Source organism: Mytilus californianus, unplaced genomic scaffold (genome assembly GCF_021869535.1).
Source record: "Mytilus californianus isolate M0D057914Y unplaced genomic scaffold, xbMytCali1.0.p SCAF_8, whole genome shotgun sequence".
Lineage (NCBI taxonomy): Eukaryota > Metazoa > Mollusca > Bivalvia > Mytilida > Mytilidae > Mytilus > Mytilus californianus.
The window spans coordinates 58,911,719-58,928,375 of record NW_026262734.1 but is presented as its reverse complement, the minus strand read 5'-3'; the positions used below and the strand labels follow the sequence as shown (position 1 = coordinate 58,928,375).

Genomic DNA, 16,657 nt, shown 5'->3' with positions numbered 1-16,657 from the left:
AAAAACAAATCACAATTATACCATTTTTGAATATTTCCTTACAAACATGACTAAAGAGTCTAAGTGTAAGATGACCTATAGTAGATTGATTTTTTTCTTTTTTCTTTAGTTGGGTTGATGTCTCACTGATGTATACCCCACATCTCTACATACAAGAATTGATCTACCTTTAATTAAACAATCTCCTGACAACAATCTAATTTATTCGTTTTTATCTACAAAAACATTGAGATAAGAAAAATGTCCTTCGTGTTATCTTCAGGGGAAAATTTCGTTCCTGCAATAATTTTAAATTATGGTATTGTAGTAGAATCGCTTGTGCAGTTTTTCGGTTGCAACGTTACAGCTACTCCAAAATGATCAGATAAAGGAATCCTCTGTCCATTCACATCTATGAATTTGTCAAATACTCTCTGTAAATGATCAACATTATATCAAATCAGTAACCAGCATAACCAGTTAGTCTATATATATTTCCTCTTCTTTTATTTCATCGACAATTTAATTGAACTAATGCTGTTTGTATCATCTTGTTATGCGACATGTTGGTGTTTGATATTTACTTAATTAAATGTGCCTAAGTATATAATTCCATTAGAAATTAACCGGAAGGCAACAGTAGTTTGACGATGTTCAAATCTCATAAAGCAATTAAGAATACATATCAAGGTGACAAACAAAGACTGAGGGAATCGCATGAACTCCATAGATAATATCAAATGTTTGAGAATAAATTGCAAAAATTATGAATAAAAGGACATGTGAGGAATATGTCAATGAGACAGCAGCCATAATGACACAAAACCAAGAGAAACAAAGCGGTTGACATTTAAAACGTTCTTAAAACTCAAACAAAAAAACAAAACACACAAACACTATCAAACATGTTTTTGATTACTAGCAATTATTTGTAGTTATGATAATACAATGTAAACATAATAAAACATAATTTGATAATTATTTTCATTTGCATAAAATATACTTATTCCCCAATCAATTAAATAATTCTTGGGGTCTCATTTCGTGCTAATTCGGAATGGACATTCATTGAACATTCATTTATTGGGTTTAATTGCGTAGTTTTAGTTCTTTCTACTTTACAAATTATTATAGACAGAATTAACAAAATTTTACTCTTTCTTCATTTGTTAAAACACAAAATCTATAAAAAAATAAGATAGAACGAAAGCTGTCCAATACATAAATATTCGGTTTTTTGGGCCTTATATTAACGTATTTAACAAATTTCAGGAATATGCATGCAGCAATTGAATGGAGAATTTTAAAGATGATTTTTTGAATTTTGGAATGTATGATACAAGTTTCAATATTTGTCACTGACAAATATTCGAAATATTAACAAAAAATCTAAGCCTTGTACTATAACCGAGACCGGATAAAAATTCCTGCCATTTCGGGACAGCTCTTAAAATAAAATTTCCCCAAAACGAAAAAACGAATCAAAAAGAGTACATTTGATTAAACAACCATCAACAAATCGATCTCCGATATTATTCAAAACTGATGCAAGGACGCTGACATAAGAAATCACACCACTTGATCTGAAAAGTATTGTACACAGCATTTAAGCTGTCGTCTCTACCCTGACTTGTCTTTATATAACAATATATATGGCAATATAATTAATTGATTGATTGATTGATTGATTGATTGATTAGATGGTTTTAAAAGCCACGATCAGCACTTATGTGGTATTTTTGGCGGTCAGTTTTAATTGGTGGAGGAAGACGGAGTGGCCTGAGAAAACCACCGATCTTCGAGAAGAAAACTGACAATCTTAGTCAATTAAGATTGAAGTCGAGCGCACCTGCCACGTGCGGGATTCAAACTCACAACCGCAATGTTGACAGGCTAGTGATACAGTAGTTCGACTACTTAATCTACTCGGCCAACGAGGCCCCTGTGGTAAATAAACAAAACAATAATAAACAACACTGTATCAAACAATGCTCGCAGTTACTTAAAGCATGCACTTGACATGCTGATATGAAATCACGCCGTACCACACTCTCATATAAGTGACTGTCCTCCAGAGTAGATTTATGAAAGCAACATTATTAACAGTACATTAAGACACGATCGAGTACAATATCACGAACAACCGAATATCATATTTGTAGGTGAAATTTATATTCATAGTTTCTATTGGTTGATGTCTGTCATATTTTTTTCTCTCGTTTGAATTGTTTTACATTTTGTCATGTCAGGGCCTTTTTTAGTTTACTTTACGGTTTGGGTGTTGCTCGTTGTTGAAGGTCGTACGTGACCTATTGTTGTTTACAAACTGTTTTTATTCCATACGAAACGCGCGTCCGTCGTACCAAATGTAAGCCTTGAGGCTGATTAGTTTTTACACCCACGTATTTTGGTATCTGTTGGATAGTTGTCTCTCTGGTAACCATACTACATCTCCTTTTTCTATAATGATGGCAAATCTATCTGTATTAAAGATATACAAGCTCGTTTTTTTAAATAAACTGTTATTTCTTAACTCGAATTAACATAATACAAATTAAGACAGTGTAACGAAGTATTAACAGAAAAAAATACGTATTACCTCTGATGACTGGAAATTGAAACCTTTGTGAAAGATGTGATCCAGAATCTTATTTCTGTTTTGGGAATTGGAGAAAAGATTACCAGGAACCAAAGTTGGTAGGCCGATATGATCAACGTAGGGGTCAGACAATCCATTTGCCATGAATTCTTTATAATTGTCTACAACCGAATAAGCTTGTGTTAAATAAGTTAAAACATCGTATTTTTGTGTACCAATTCATATAAATATTTTTCATGGATGAAATCATAATGAACGTCGTCACGAATTTGTTTTTGTTTTGATCACTTTTCTTTTGCTCTTTTGGTTTTATTTCTGTTTCAGAATCTGTATTAGCTTTTGCTGTTTGGTCGAAAGAAAACAACCATGACTTTCTTTTGTCAAAAAATGGTAATCTCCCATACGTTCGTCCAATACTATATAAAATCGATCATTCTTCTCAGTGAGCCACTGTTTGCACCTTAAACGGTTTCTGCATTAAGTTCTTTAAAGGTATTTCACTTTCGTTTATCTTTTCGTCTTAATCAATGGTCTCTGAAAGACCTTCCTGACTTTAATATGTTCGTATTCTAAGTTAGTCTTTGGCAAACAGTTATGCACAGTAAGTTAGGACATCTGCCTAAAATGCATTTATATGTGAAAATATTAACGAACTCTTGACTCTATCAATGTCACATCGAATCTGTTATGTCAAAAGGCTGTATCATCTGTGTCGAGTAATTCATAATATTTGAAATATAATATATGTGAGGACTCATAAACCTACCTGAAAATGAAGGTGTGATATTTGCCCGAGGTGGGGACTGATTGAAATCTCCCATCAATACATATTGCTTTTCCGTTTTAAAATATTCCAACAGTTGTAAAGTATTGTTCAAATTTTCCTCTTCAAAGCTTGAAAACAGTGGTGGTAAAACAGCTATTTAAAAACAAAAAAGATTGTATCACATACTTAGTAGTCAATGCTTAACAATACAGAAATGAATGCGTTGTCGTGATAGCATACCTTAACCCGTAATTCAAAGTATCGGAAAATAAGAAGTGGATGTCTGACATATATTTGAAAAGAGCTCACACGTGACAACTCATTCCTGCCAAGCTGAAGAATAAATATGAAGCCATTCTGTACCTGAGAAAAGTATGACGAAATTTGTTTAAAGTTTGTTCAACCTTTCGAAAAGTTCAAAGCATAGGAAGAAGTTGTTTCATAGGTCCGAAAATTGCTAACACGTTACAACTCATTACTATCAAGCTGCTGACCGAATATGAATTATTTTGTTCATTAGTATCTAAGAAAAGGGTGACAGAAATATGTGTTGAGCGAACGGACGGACGGACGGAAAGATGGACGGACAAAGTAGATGCAATTTAGCCCCAACTCCTAGAGTGGGGATATGAAATTGTTCTTCTTATTATACGGATTTTCAATTTAAGAATAAGAACAGTGTTCAAATATACTAAATCATCCATTATTTATACTATAGAATGGTTATTGAATCGATTTAAATATCTTCTTTTTTTGTGTCGTTGGATATCTGTCTGATTGACGTATATCCCTCGTACCATGTAATGTATATATATATATTAAGCAATATATAGAAAATATTACATCTTAAATTTTTGTAATAAAAAATTAAGGGGTATGTTGTATGATATTATAAAAACAGAAAGGATAAAATATTCTCTAAGAATCAGGCAGTGGTGAAAACATGACAAACAAAAACCCACTCAAGTTGACATTAATTTATGTTCAAAATGTATAATGGTGCACGAATGTACATCGTTTCCTTTTCCTGTTCTGGTAATTCAAGATATAATTTGGTTGAAATGCACAAGAAATTAACAATTAAGAGGAGCTAACTCCTTAATTTGCTATCATTCTAACCAAAAGTTATCTAAGAGATTTCTTGTATTAACAGGCACGCACAAATGAAAGACCTACCATTTCTAATTCAGAATGAGGGAAACTTCAAAATATGATGGTTAGGTCGGTGGGTTTTTTTCGGTCAAGTTTTGATTTTTTTCAAAATTGCCTGATTTTTACAAAGACTGGCACTTGCATTAAAGCACAATTTCATTGTTAATTAAATGGCGTAAATTGTTGGCTATTAGATTATTACACGAGTCTTGACATGCGTTTTTTTGGGAAAATGAGATCGTTTCACACAGGATGAATTAGTAAAAACTCTCGGTTTTTCGTAGAATTATGATGCTCAGCAATTAGTTTCTATAATAAAACACATATTTCATCGTTCATGTTAACTTACGATCAACGTAGGTAATCGAAAGTCCTGCTGTAAAATGAGTACAAGCAACTTTGCCCACTTTTTCAACCTAGAAATACATATATTTTATATGTGCATGCTCATAATTAAAAAAATAAAAACATCGATATTTTTGGATTTATAAGCATTTGTATCACTCGGCTTTATTACATTTCGTTTTAGTACAAGGTAGATAAATCAAAATTAATGATCCAGACACTATTAATTGTCGTTGGCAATGAACATAGACAAAATATACGTATGGTGTTCTTAGCATCTCGATTAGTGTATTACATCTCGATTAGTGTATTACAGAAATACATGACAGGTGCACTGAAATGTTGATGGCAGAACTTATGAAGTTGCTGTTTGATTTTTTCCCCATTATTTTTAGAATAGAAACGATTGAGAGCCTTGCATATTGTAAAGTAATCTTTTTATTGTTGAAGACTGTAAGATGATACCTCAAAGTCCAAGTTATTCGTGTCGTTTGGCTTTTCATCTTATTGACGCCTTTTTATTCACGAAAACTTAATTTCGTTTTAAATTTTTTGAAAGCAAATTTGAAAGAAAACATATATTCTTAACATAACAGAAATCCTGACAGGAAGGACGTACGGAACGAAAACGTAATCCATAGATTGCACTGCGCTATCATAGGTATAACAAATATATACCTCCGCCGAAAGCACCCATCTAGGAACAAGTCGTTTAACACCAGGTATCAGGTTCTGAATTTTTCTTTGAGTCAATGGCAGTTTGCTGAATAATACAAGTCCAGGTAGATTCATTGCATTGAATTGTCTAGATGGAGGTGGATTGACACACTTTGCAATTACATCAGTAGTGTTTGTGCTGCTTAATAGAACACATGTTAAACATTCTTCAGAAAGCAAACGAGCTGCACTGCAAGTAAGCAACAAACACCCGGCTTGTTCTCTCCTATTACTGAATGTATTACATTGAGTCAAAAAACATTTAAAAACTGTTTGAAAAATTATAGAAAAGCACGGAGGCTTAGTTAATGTTTGTTGGTCCATTATGATGGAAGTGTCATTGTGAACTGTGCTGAATGAGTGAGGAAACTTACTCTGTAAGGCTTGTTGTAACATAATCAAATCATCAACATACCATACCTGAATTTAAAAAATGTCTAATTTAATAATGATAAAGAAAAATTTTGGAGCTGACAGTTGACCTATGAAGATGTATATGCATATTTGCTACTGGACTATGAACACACAATTATATGTAACCATCCCGTTTCATATTCTTTTCCTTTTCATTGTAAAGACTATACTAATAAATTATTGTGGAAAGGAACTTTTTATTTTTAACCGTTCACTTAAAAATTTAAACAAAAATCAGTTTAGGTCTTAAATACAATGTATGTATAACTTAAGATATTTTAATTTTCAGCACAACGTTTCAACATACTTCATTTAAACACATAACATCTGCTTCAGACTTTAGTAAAGCTTCGACAATTAGGTTCTTTCGTTGTTCATAAAAGCGCACTGATGTTCCGAGGCCAGTATTAAATGTGACGAAATTTGTTGCAGTAATATTCTCATTATCAAAGTATCTGCAATCACCATCTAGCATAAAAGAAAAACACAAAGTTTTATTTAACTTGCTTAGAGGAATTATTTGTAATCTTTGCCTCATATGTAGTAAGTGAACAGATTATGGCAATATCTGATATAGATAAACAACATTTCTGTATAAAAAATGGGTAGAAGTCTGATTATTTAATGGTATTTTTTCATAGAGGAGTTTATAAATAAATGAAAGCATAAGAAATCGTAAGAAGTATCTAATTCAATACCACCAATATTTCATTTATTTCAAGAGTATATTGATTTACATCTACTTGCCAATTTAAACAGATATCTTTCCTATTATGACATCGGACTCGGACTTCTCTTAAACTGAGTTTTACTGTGCGTACTGTTGTACGTTTGTTTTTGTACATTGGCTAGAGATATAGGGGGAGGGTTGAGATCTCAAAAAACATGTTTAACCCCGCCGCATTTTTGCGCCTGTCCCAAGTCAGGAGCCTCTGGCCTTTGTTAGTCTTGTATCATTTTTAATTTTAGTTTCTTTTGTATAATTTGGAGTTTAGTATGACGTCCATTATCACTGAACTAGTATACATATTTGTTTAGGGGCCAGCTGAAGGACGCCTCCGGGTGCGGGAGTTTCTCGCTGCATTGAAGACCCATTGGTGGCCTTCGGCTGTTGTCTGCTGCATGGTCGGGTTGTTGTCTCTTTGGCACATTCCCCATTTCCATTCTCAATTTTATATTTTATGCAAACTTATGTACTTTGTTTCTGACGAATGTTACATTGTGTTATGAGCTAATGAAAGATTAGGACATTAAACTTGGTCCTGTTTTACTAAAAATTAATAAAACCTAAATGTATGGTCGTTGAAAAGTTGGATCATACTTAGACCGATATTGTTCTGACGTCTAACGACATATTTCATGACTGGCTGTGACTATGGGACGACGGTCCCGGCCAGTCGTATTAAAGGCCTTTCATGCATCTTTAGAAATCATTTTTACACCTGTCCATATAAAAAAGTTCAACAAAAACCCGAAGCATTTGTTAATTGGTGTCTCTGAAACATAGAACATGCAACCAAGTCTTCGATTCCCTTAGTTAGTCAAACGATAACATTCAAAACATACCTTTAGAGTCAGGTCTTTTATTGCCATAACCAAAATCTGGAATTCACGTAATAAATCATTATGATAACGACTATAGTCCTCTATATGTAAATTGTTATAACGTGTTTCTGAAACTCGCTAGACAAATATATATATATTTATATAGAAGTCTATAAAAAGGACCAACCAGAAAATTTAATATGTAACGGGTCGTCTAGAATAGGCGATACTGCGCAGATAAGGAAAACAATATATAAGTCTAAAGATTTGCACAACGGTACTAATAGAAGATGTAAAATATACGAAGATGATGTTATAAAATCGTGTTGACAAATATTTCGGATTAACAAATAGCCTTCGTCAGTGTCAATAATTTTAACAATATAATTCGTCTCAAATTTAGCCCAACAATGTTAGATCTGTAACACAAAATAAACATTCTTCCCTCAGTGGGGTTCGAACCCTTGCTTCTGTGACATCGTGGCAAAACCGCTTGCACCGTGTCCAGCGCCCTAGACCACTCGACCACCTAGGCTACATAAAAAAAATATAGCTTTCGGTGGTCGATGTAATGCCTTTCCTCATCGGCTTTATCTAGGGTTGTAACACAGTACATGATGTATAGTGGCAAGTAGATGGTGTACCTTTCAGATCAGCTATTTTATCTGTCGTAAAGGATGATAATGCTAATTACCATGCCGCCAAATCACACACATATATTTATATATATATATATATATAATTGTTTTCTGTTGTTGATGATCTGCATGATTTTGGTTGGGTTCGTGTTGCTCAGTCTTTGGTTTTCAGTGTAGTGTTTTGTAGACTGTTGTTTTGTTTTTTCCGCGTTTTCATTTTTTTTGCCATGATTTTGTGATTTTGTCGCGTTCTCATTTTTTTTGCCATGATTTTGTGATTTTGTCGCGTTCTCTTCGAATTGTCAATTATGAAAGTTGCGTTTGTTCTTCTTCCTTTTTTTTAAAATCACATGAAACGAGTTTCTTGAAATTTTAAAGTTTAATATCTGAATTATTGAACCAATGCATGCATATGTAAAACTAAGTCTTGTATACACGTTTTTTTTATATTTACTACGAATCTATAATGTATGATCGACAAATGATATTTCATTTAGTGCTTATTGATCGCAAGCTAATTAACTTTCGAGTTTTTTAGCCGATGTTTACCGGATCGTGACATTGATAAACAATAAAAACAGAGCATGTGGAACACGTGACAAATAAGTGAATTGAAAGAGCCATGACATCTGTCTTTTTTATATTTTCCATGCGTTCCCATTTGTTAAATAAAGTTCCTTAACAGTTGTTAAATGATTTGTTGTATTAAATGTTCTTTAAGAATCTGTTATTACTATTTACCTTCCAGAGCACGTTTCTTTACATTTTTTCATCACGGTTTTCCCCTCGCGCTTGCGCTGTGCGGTGGCCGAAGTTATAACGAGAGGTCTCGTAGTCAAGGTCACCGCATACGGGAAAATATCAGCGAATTAGTGTCTGCGAAGGCAATAATTCATATTGGTACATTTATGAAGATTTTTATAACAGAAAGGATTTTCTTTTAAAAAAAAGTTCATGGTCACTTCTTTGAAAGTAAAAAAAAATTCATATGACTTTAACAAGTTATATTCAGTTAGAATGTAATGATGTTTTGATTATGAATTTTACGTATATTCCGTCTTACATGTCTAAAGAGAAGTATACGGCCTTCGAAAAATTTGATGAAATTAAAAAGGACAGATGTATAATAATTGGACATAACAGAAGGTTATTACTTTAATGTATAACAAAAAGTAAAAAAAATGCATAACTAAGAGGAACTATTACAAAAAGGGAAAGACGAGAAGAGGACAAACTATAGAAAAGATATCTTAAGAAATCTCTGTAATATGCATTTGGTAGGAATTCGAATGTTTGGTCAATGAAATCACATATATTATATATTTTTACCTATAAAGTTTACAGGATTTTTCCCAAGTGCACTTGACCCGATATTCAATTTATTTTCGATATTATTGTGATGTTTCCCTTCTGTAGCAGGTCTTGTCGTAGTAACAGATTGGTTAATTGCGGGAAAGATTACCGCTGAGTTTGTACCAGATGCAGCAGAACCAATACCAGCCGATCTTATTTTGACTGCAACAGGAAGAAAGAACAAAGTTATAAAGTAGCAAATAACTGACACATATATATATATATCAGACCAAATGAGTGAAAATGTATATTTTAACAAAACGCATTTGACTAGCAGGTCGAACAACTGATGTTCTTAAACCCTGCTGAGTGCCATTGGCGATTGCCAAATAAACGGATCACAAGATGTAACAAAATAGATCTTATTATTAATTTATTACCAAACAGAAAACAATAAGCTTGCGGAAAAGATGGTATACCGCAAACTTGAGGTGCAAAATTTGGACACCATATCCGGATTTCGACAATTAATGTATCTTCAGTGATGATAGGAATCGAAACGGTATTTGGAAGGCCATATAATTTACCTCAATTTAGGATAGACTCTTGAATTTTGAAAGAGTCAAAATAGGATGAACGGATCATATAAACCCGAAGGCAAATATAATACAAGCCCAAACGAAAAAATATAAACAAGTCTAAATTGAAAACAACGTTCAAACCTATGATTGCGTTGGATAAAAACCGTAATTTTTATACATGTGCATGCAAAACAAATTTCTTGGTAGAGGGATCTAAATACAGCACAAACAACATTTTCCAAAAGACCAAAAAAAGTGAAAAAGTATATTTTAACAAAACGCATTTGACTAACAGGTCGAACAACTGATGTTCTTAAACCCTGCTGACTGCCATTGGCGATTGCCAAATAAATTGATCACCAGATGTAAAAAATGGATCTTACATATTAATTTAATGCCAAACAGATAACAATAAACTTGCTGTATATATATATAAGTGACGTAAGCTAGGACGCTTTACTATTGTACTGGCATTCATGTCAACAATCGTTACTCTGATTGGACAATATTTTGGAATTGAACAAATCCACCAAACGATATATGCTGCAATTGAAGGAAAACATTACGGACATGATCATGATAAATTCAAACTTAAAATGAAATTATCTGGATCAATAAAATAAATTTAAGTAAAGAAGGTGTCATTATCACCACTGTCAAATCGTTGGGATTTTGATATACATGAGTAGGTAAATTTCACTGACAGAATCATTAATATTAGATTTACCATTGAAGCTAATGCAGATCAATTAGGCTATTAATAGCTCGAGTGCTATACATATATATTTTATTGACTTTGTGTGATTGCAAGTGCAGTCTAAAACTTCCAAGGCGCAATAATAATCTCAAAGAGTACAAAATATTATACTTGAAATAAAGAATGTCAAAATTCATATATCGCAAATTTAATTACTTGTCAAAAGATGTAACTAGATCATTTCCCTTTAACGTCCGTCTGTCCCTGATATACACACCAAAAATAGGTTATGTCTCTACAATTGTTAAGTTTGTGCTTGACATATTGTTATAATTGACCTTTCCCTATGGTTCTAAACTGTTTCAAATTTGTTATTCATTACAGATTGGAACCTAATAATATCTTATGTTCATGTCTATTTCACAACTAGGTACTTCTTTATCTCTGAAAGAATACTTATATATACATTTAGTTGAGTACAGTATATATTTCAATTCTTTAGAGAAAAGCGCATATACTCAAAATTTAGAATCGCCAGGCTTTACCCGACAAATTGTGTGCAATGTTTTAACTATAATAAAAAAACCTGATAAAGATTCATGGTTTGTTTTTAACTCTGTGCTCACGTTTGAATGCGTCAGATATCTTTTTTTAAAGATACTACTTGTTTTTTTATACAATATAACTTCAATAAGCATTTCACATAATTTTTAAACGCATTTAAATATGAAATTAACGACATGTTGTATAATTGCCAATATGAACATTGAACGACCTTCGAAAATGACCAAAACCCATATCGTATAGTAGGCTATAAAAGGCACTATATAACCAAATATGAAAAAAATGCAGCTTAATGTATACTACTTTGAAATTATGTGTGAATATGGAAAAAAGAAATTATAAGGAGATAGCTATCACTAATTCTCTTTAAACCAGCTTAAACAAACATACTAGTCATTACAAAACAACACTTGACTATTTTCAAGTTTCTGATGGCTTCAAATTCTTCACTCGATTGTAACTTTTGCTCAAGCCACAAAAATTGATGCCCACGAATAAAAGTACTTTCACAGTACTATTTTTGGAAACAATAGACTGAGTGTATGGCGGAAAAAATATCGCAAAAACATTTTTAAATATATTTCCTAAAATATTGGCACAATATAATTAAAATAGTATCACGAAATATCACAATAATGTAAAAAGCAATGGCATATAAAACATTCTGATAATCCTTTCACAAATATGTTCTTAAAATATTTTGTAAACGTTAAAAAAACATTATGAATATCAAAAAATGTCATAAAATTATTTTTGGGATATTTTCTAAGTGCCTGCAAACTGTTTTCAAAATGTTTTTAGAAGATGTTTTTGGTTGATATCTATATCATATTAATTTTATATAAAATTTTCTGTACTTTAAAATATGAGTTTTCAGCTTTTTAATATTACAAATCATAAGTTTAATAGATACAAAGTGATTCATTCTATATAAAACAAGAATAAATCAGATGTTTTTCTAAGCACATGACAATTCCAAATTCAAAGTATCCGAAATAAAAAGTATATACAGATTTTGACAAAACCAAAATTGCAGACACAACTCATCATGGTTAAGCCGCTAACCAAGTATGAAGTCATTCTGTACAGCAGCACTACCGATAGAAGTCATGGAAAATTTGTGTTCATTCAACATACTCACATGATACTGAAATATATAAGCAAACAGGAAACAGGTATATGACAGATAAGAAAAATACTCACACATCACAGTTCATCAATATCAAACAACTCACCAAATATGAACTCATCCTGTTCATTATTTTTTGGGAAAACAGTAATGTAAATGTTTGTTGGACAAAGATAGATGGACAGACAGACATTGCATAAATATATTGTTTGGTCGTTCATCAGTCAGGGGCGTTACTTAAACAAGTCATTTTTTAGTTACTTATATAGGTAATTTTTATCTTTTTAAATTATCAAATTACTCAATAAAGTTATTTTAAATCTTAACAGAAGCATCGACTCAAATGTAGCATTATGAACTTTTACATCATTTTATTACATAAGATTAAGTATTTATTAAATTTGAGATGAGTATGGAGATAAAATGTTACTCTAAAAATAATGACAAAAATGTTACTTGTATAAGTTATTTTATACATGAAAAAATAGTAATTACAATTATTTAAGGAACACATGTAATTGGTTTTTAATACAAAATACAAACAACTTTAAGTCTTACTGAAATCACTAGTTTCCATCTATTTATATCTGTCTGCCTTTAAGATATTCAAGGAAAATGATATTTAATAATCCCAATAGACCAATATTTGACCCAGAAGCGTCAATATGAAACATAAGTGCGTCAGATATTCAATTAGTGTTTCAGGAGAAATAATTTTTATACTTCATGGGAAAAATAACCAGATGTCTGTGAAAATTTGTTAAAGCTAGTATAATCTGTATTAATAGACACCTATAAAAATAATATTTGCAAAAGTTACTTATATAAGTAATATTTAAAATAGCATCGTTTTTAACATAATTTGTACGTAAATGTAATTTTGAAGGTTACTTGTTTAAGAAATGCCCCTGAATGTTTGAAGTGACCTCTTGTCACCCTTCCAGAAATATGCTTTCAAATGATTCCACCTAGTATCCTACATAGATAGAATTCCGTTACATTTGTTCATCCTATACACATATCTCCCTTTGGCACCTTACACAGATAGTGACTTTGGTTTACTCTGGTAACCTATCATCACCATATACTTCCAGATATTGGATTTGGTTACCTCTGGTCACCTGGCAAAGATATGGACTTTGGTTACCTGTGGTCACCTCACACGTGCAGATGTATTAGCTTTGGTTACCTGTGGTCACCCTACACATGCAGATATTCACTCTTCTTAACTCTGGTCACCTTACAAAGAAGTTGATTTTGGTTACCTCTGGTCACTTCACACATAGATATTTTGACTTTGGAAACCTCTGGTCATCCTTTCATAGATATGACTTCAAATGCTTACCCCTGTCGTCATAAATAGATCGAATTTTGTCACCTCTTGTCACCTTACGCAGAGATTGATTTTTGTTACCTCTGGTCACGTTACACATATATTGACTTCTGTTACCTCTGACCACCGTACACATGCAGATATTGACTTTGTAACTTCTGATCTCCTTACACAAATATTTACTTTGGTTACCTATGATCACCATACACGGATATTAACAACGGTTACTTCTGGTCACCTAACACTGATACTAACAACGTTACCTCTGGTTACCATATACACGCATTTATTGACTTTTTAAACACAGATATTGACTTTGTTTACCCCCAGTTTATCGTTAACTTGGCTATCCCTCATCACCAATGCTTAACCAGGTTACACTGTTATGTTCATAAAATGTCGACCAGAATCAATTTGCGGCAATTACAGTTTCGAAAAGGTATCAATTGCGCCATTCTTAATTTTTCCGAAGGTTTAATTTGCGCCGATAAATAGAAACAAATTTCGCCAAATTTACAATTATTTCTGTATCAGTGATCTTCAATATTTGCCCCTTTTTACAAAAAAGAACAGAACCAGGACAGAGGTGTGTAAAATCAGCATATTTTAAAAAACCAGCACATTATCAGGATATCTGTGGAAGATTACCAGAGGTCATCAAAGTAAATATCTGTGTAAGGTGACCAGAGGTAACTAAAGTCAAAATCTTTGTTAGAAACTAGAGGTAACTAAAGTCAACATCAGTGTAAGTAAGATGACCAGAGGTAACGAAAGTTAATATCTGTGTCAGGTGACCAAATGTAACCAACGTTAATATTTGTGTCAGGTGACACGATGTAACCAAAGTCAACATCTTTGTTAGAAACTAGAGGTTACAAAAGTCAACATCAGTGTAAGTAAGGTGACTAGAGGTAACCAAAGTCAAGATCTGTGTAAGGTGACCAGAGGTTACCATAGTCAATATATGTGTTAAGTGACCAGAGGTGTCCAAAATAAATATATGGGATAGGTGACCAAGGATAGTCATTGTCAATATCCTTGTTAAGGGACCTGGGATAATCAAAGTCAATATAAATGTAAGGTGATAAGGGGTACTCATTGTCAATACCTGTGTCACCAAAGTCAACATATATATTAAGAGAACAGAAGGAACAAAACCAAACATATGTGAAAGGTGATTAGAGAAAACCGAAGTCAAAATATGAGTTGTGGGACCATGATGACAAGAGATAACTAAATTAAATATCTGTGAAATGTGACCAGAACATTATTGTAAGGTGACCATAGGTCATGATAGACAATATATGCTCAAGGTGACCAGAGGTAACCAAAGGAAACATATGTGTAAGGTGACCAGAAGTAACCAAATATATATTTCTTATATGAATGCAGAGGTAAACAAATTCAACATATGTGTAAATAAGGTGGCCAGAGGAAACCAAAGTCTATGTGTAAATAAGGTTGCCTTAGGAAACCAAAGTCAATATTTAAGATGACCAGAGTTAAATAACGTCAATATATGTGTAGGACTCTAAAGTGCGATGGTACTCTAAAGTGCGATGGTCTTCGCTAAAGTACGATGGTGTCTCACGCTAAAGTGCGATGGTTGTTTGTTTGCTAAAGTATGATGGTATATCACGCTAAAGTGCGATGGACGAATAAGGTAAGCTTCTAGGGCTTAAAACCTTAAAGTACATGGATGTTAAAAATAGTATTTTTTTTCAAAAGCTAGTATGCTCAGGTATAACATATGTGACAGGCTTTATAATTTACCGGTAGGCTAACGTGATGGTTTCTAAATTTAGAAGACCGACCAGGTAATAATTGCTAAAAAGTCTTTTAGATGTCACAAAATACTATATTTCCTGTAAATGTTTTTTTTTTTTAACAATTCGGGCGTATTAAATATTTGGATAATTGGTGTTGCTTGCCGTTCACACAGTCTATCACTAATTGTGAACACCTCCCCTTACAGTCGTCATTGTCATTGTAAATTACAAATACAAAATTCGTTCATTGTTGGAACATGTAACATTTATTTGTATAAGCTTTAATTTAAATGCAAGAGAAAGGCGATGTTCGCCGAGCTTTCTCTTTTTTCGTAGCGAGCACAAATACATGTTATATTTTCCTACAATGTACAAACTAATGTTTTAGCCGACAGTTTATAATTTACGCTTAAAAACATGTACCTTTATTTTACTGACGTTACTTTTCAATAAAATCGACAATATTTTAACGGGGAACGCAAAGTAAACTGCAACGTAAACAATGAATTAAATGTATCCGTTTGATTCAAATAGAAGAAGGATACAGAATACTTAATGCGTATACTATTTTGTATCTATATAGTAAAATGGTCGACTGCAGCATACATGTCCTTCTTTCAGCACCCCCAAAAAAAACGCGTTTGCTTCAGCCGACAAAGCGTGGTTAAGTTTAAACTAGTTAAGTCATGGACATTTGGTTTAAAAGTTGTTAATCAAATATTCTTAATTTATCTTTCGGTATGTACATTTTGGGTTTGTATAAACGACTGTTAACGTCATAATCTAACTGCGTTTCTTACGTCTATACTTTCGCGGAACATCGGACTTTAGCGTATGGAGGCATCGCACTTTAGCGCAGACCATCGCACTTTAGCGTGACCATCGTACTTTAGCGTCCCCATCGCACTTTAGAGTCCTACATATATGTGTTAGGGGACCAGAAGTAATCAAATCAAATATCTGTATAACGTGACCAGAACTGCATTGTAAGGTGACCAGGGGTAAACATAGCCAATATATGTACAAGGTGACCAGAGGTAACCAACGTCTATATATGTGTGAGGTGACCAAAGGTAACCAAAGTGAATATCTGTGTAAGGATTACCAGAGGTAACCAAAGTGAATATATGTGTAAG

The 16,657-nt window shown here is 32.8% G+C and overlaps 1 protein-coding gene across 1 annotated transcript in view; it reads right to left on the bottom strand.

Annotated features, from left to right (window-relative positions):
- Positions 1-120: 120 nt before the first annotated feature.
- LOC127711252 (uncharacterized) overlaps positions 121-16,657 on the bottom strand; it is a 77,447-nt gene continuing 60,910 nt past the window's right edge. Inside the window, exons 2-9 of the mRNA XM_052217246.1 lie at positions 9,485-9,670; positions 7,539-7,574; positions 6,280-6,440; positions 5,520-5,978; positions 4,846-4,912; positions 3,345-3,497; positions 2,579-2,739; positions 121-413 (exon numbers count right to left, since the gene is read on the bottom strand). Of these exons, the coding sequence (XP_052073206.1) occupies positions 294-413; positions 2,579-2,739; positions 3,345-3,497; positions 4,846-4,912; positions 5,520-5,978; positions 6,280-6,440; positions 7,539-7,574; positions 9,485-9,670 (1,343 nt within the window). The 3' untranslated portion in view covers positions 121-293. The remainder of the gene's footprint in view (positions 414-2,578; positions 2,740-3,344; positions 3,498-4,845; positions 4,913-5,519; positions 5,979-6,279; positions 6,441-7,538; positions 7,575-9,484; positions 9,671-16,657) is intronic.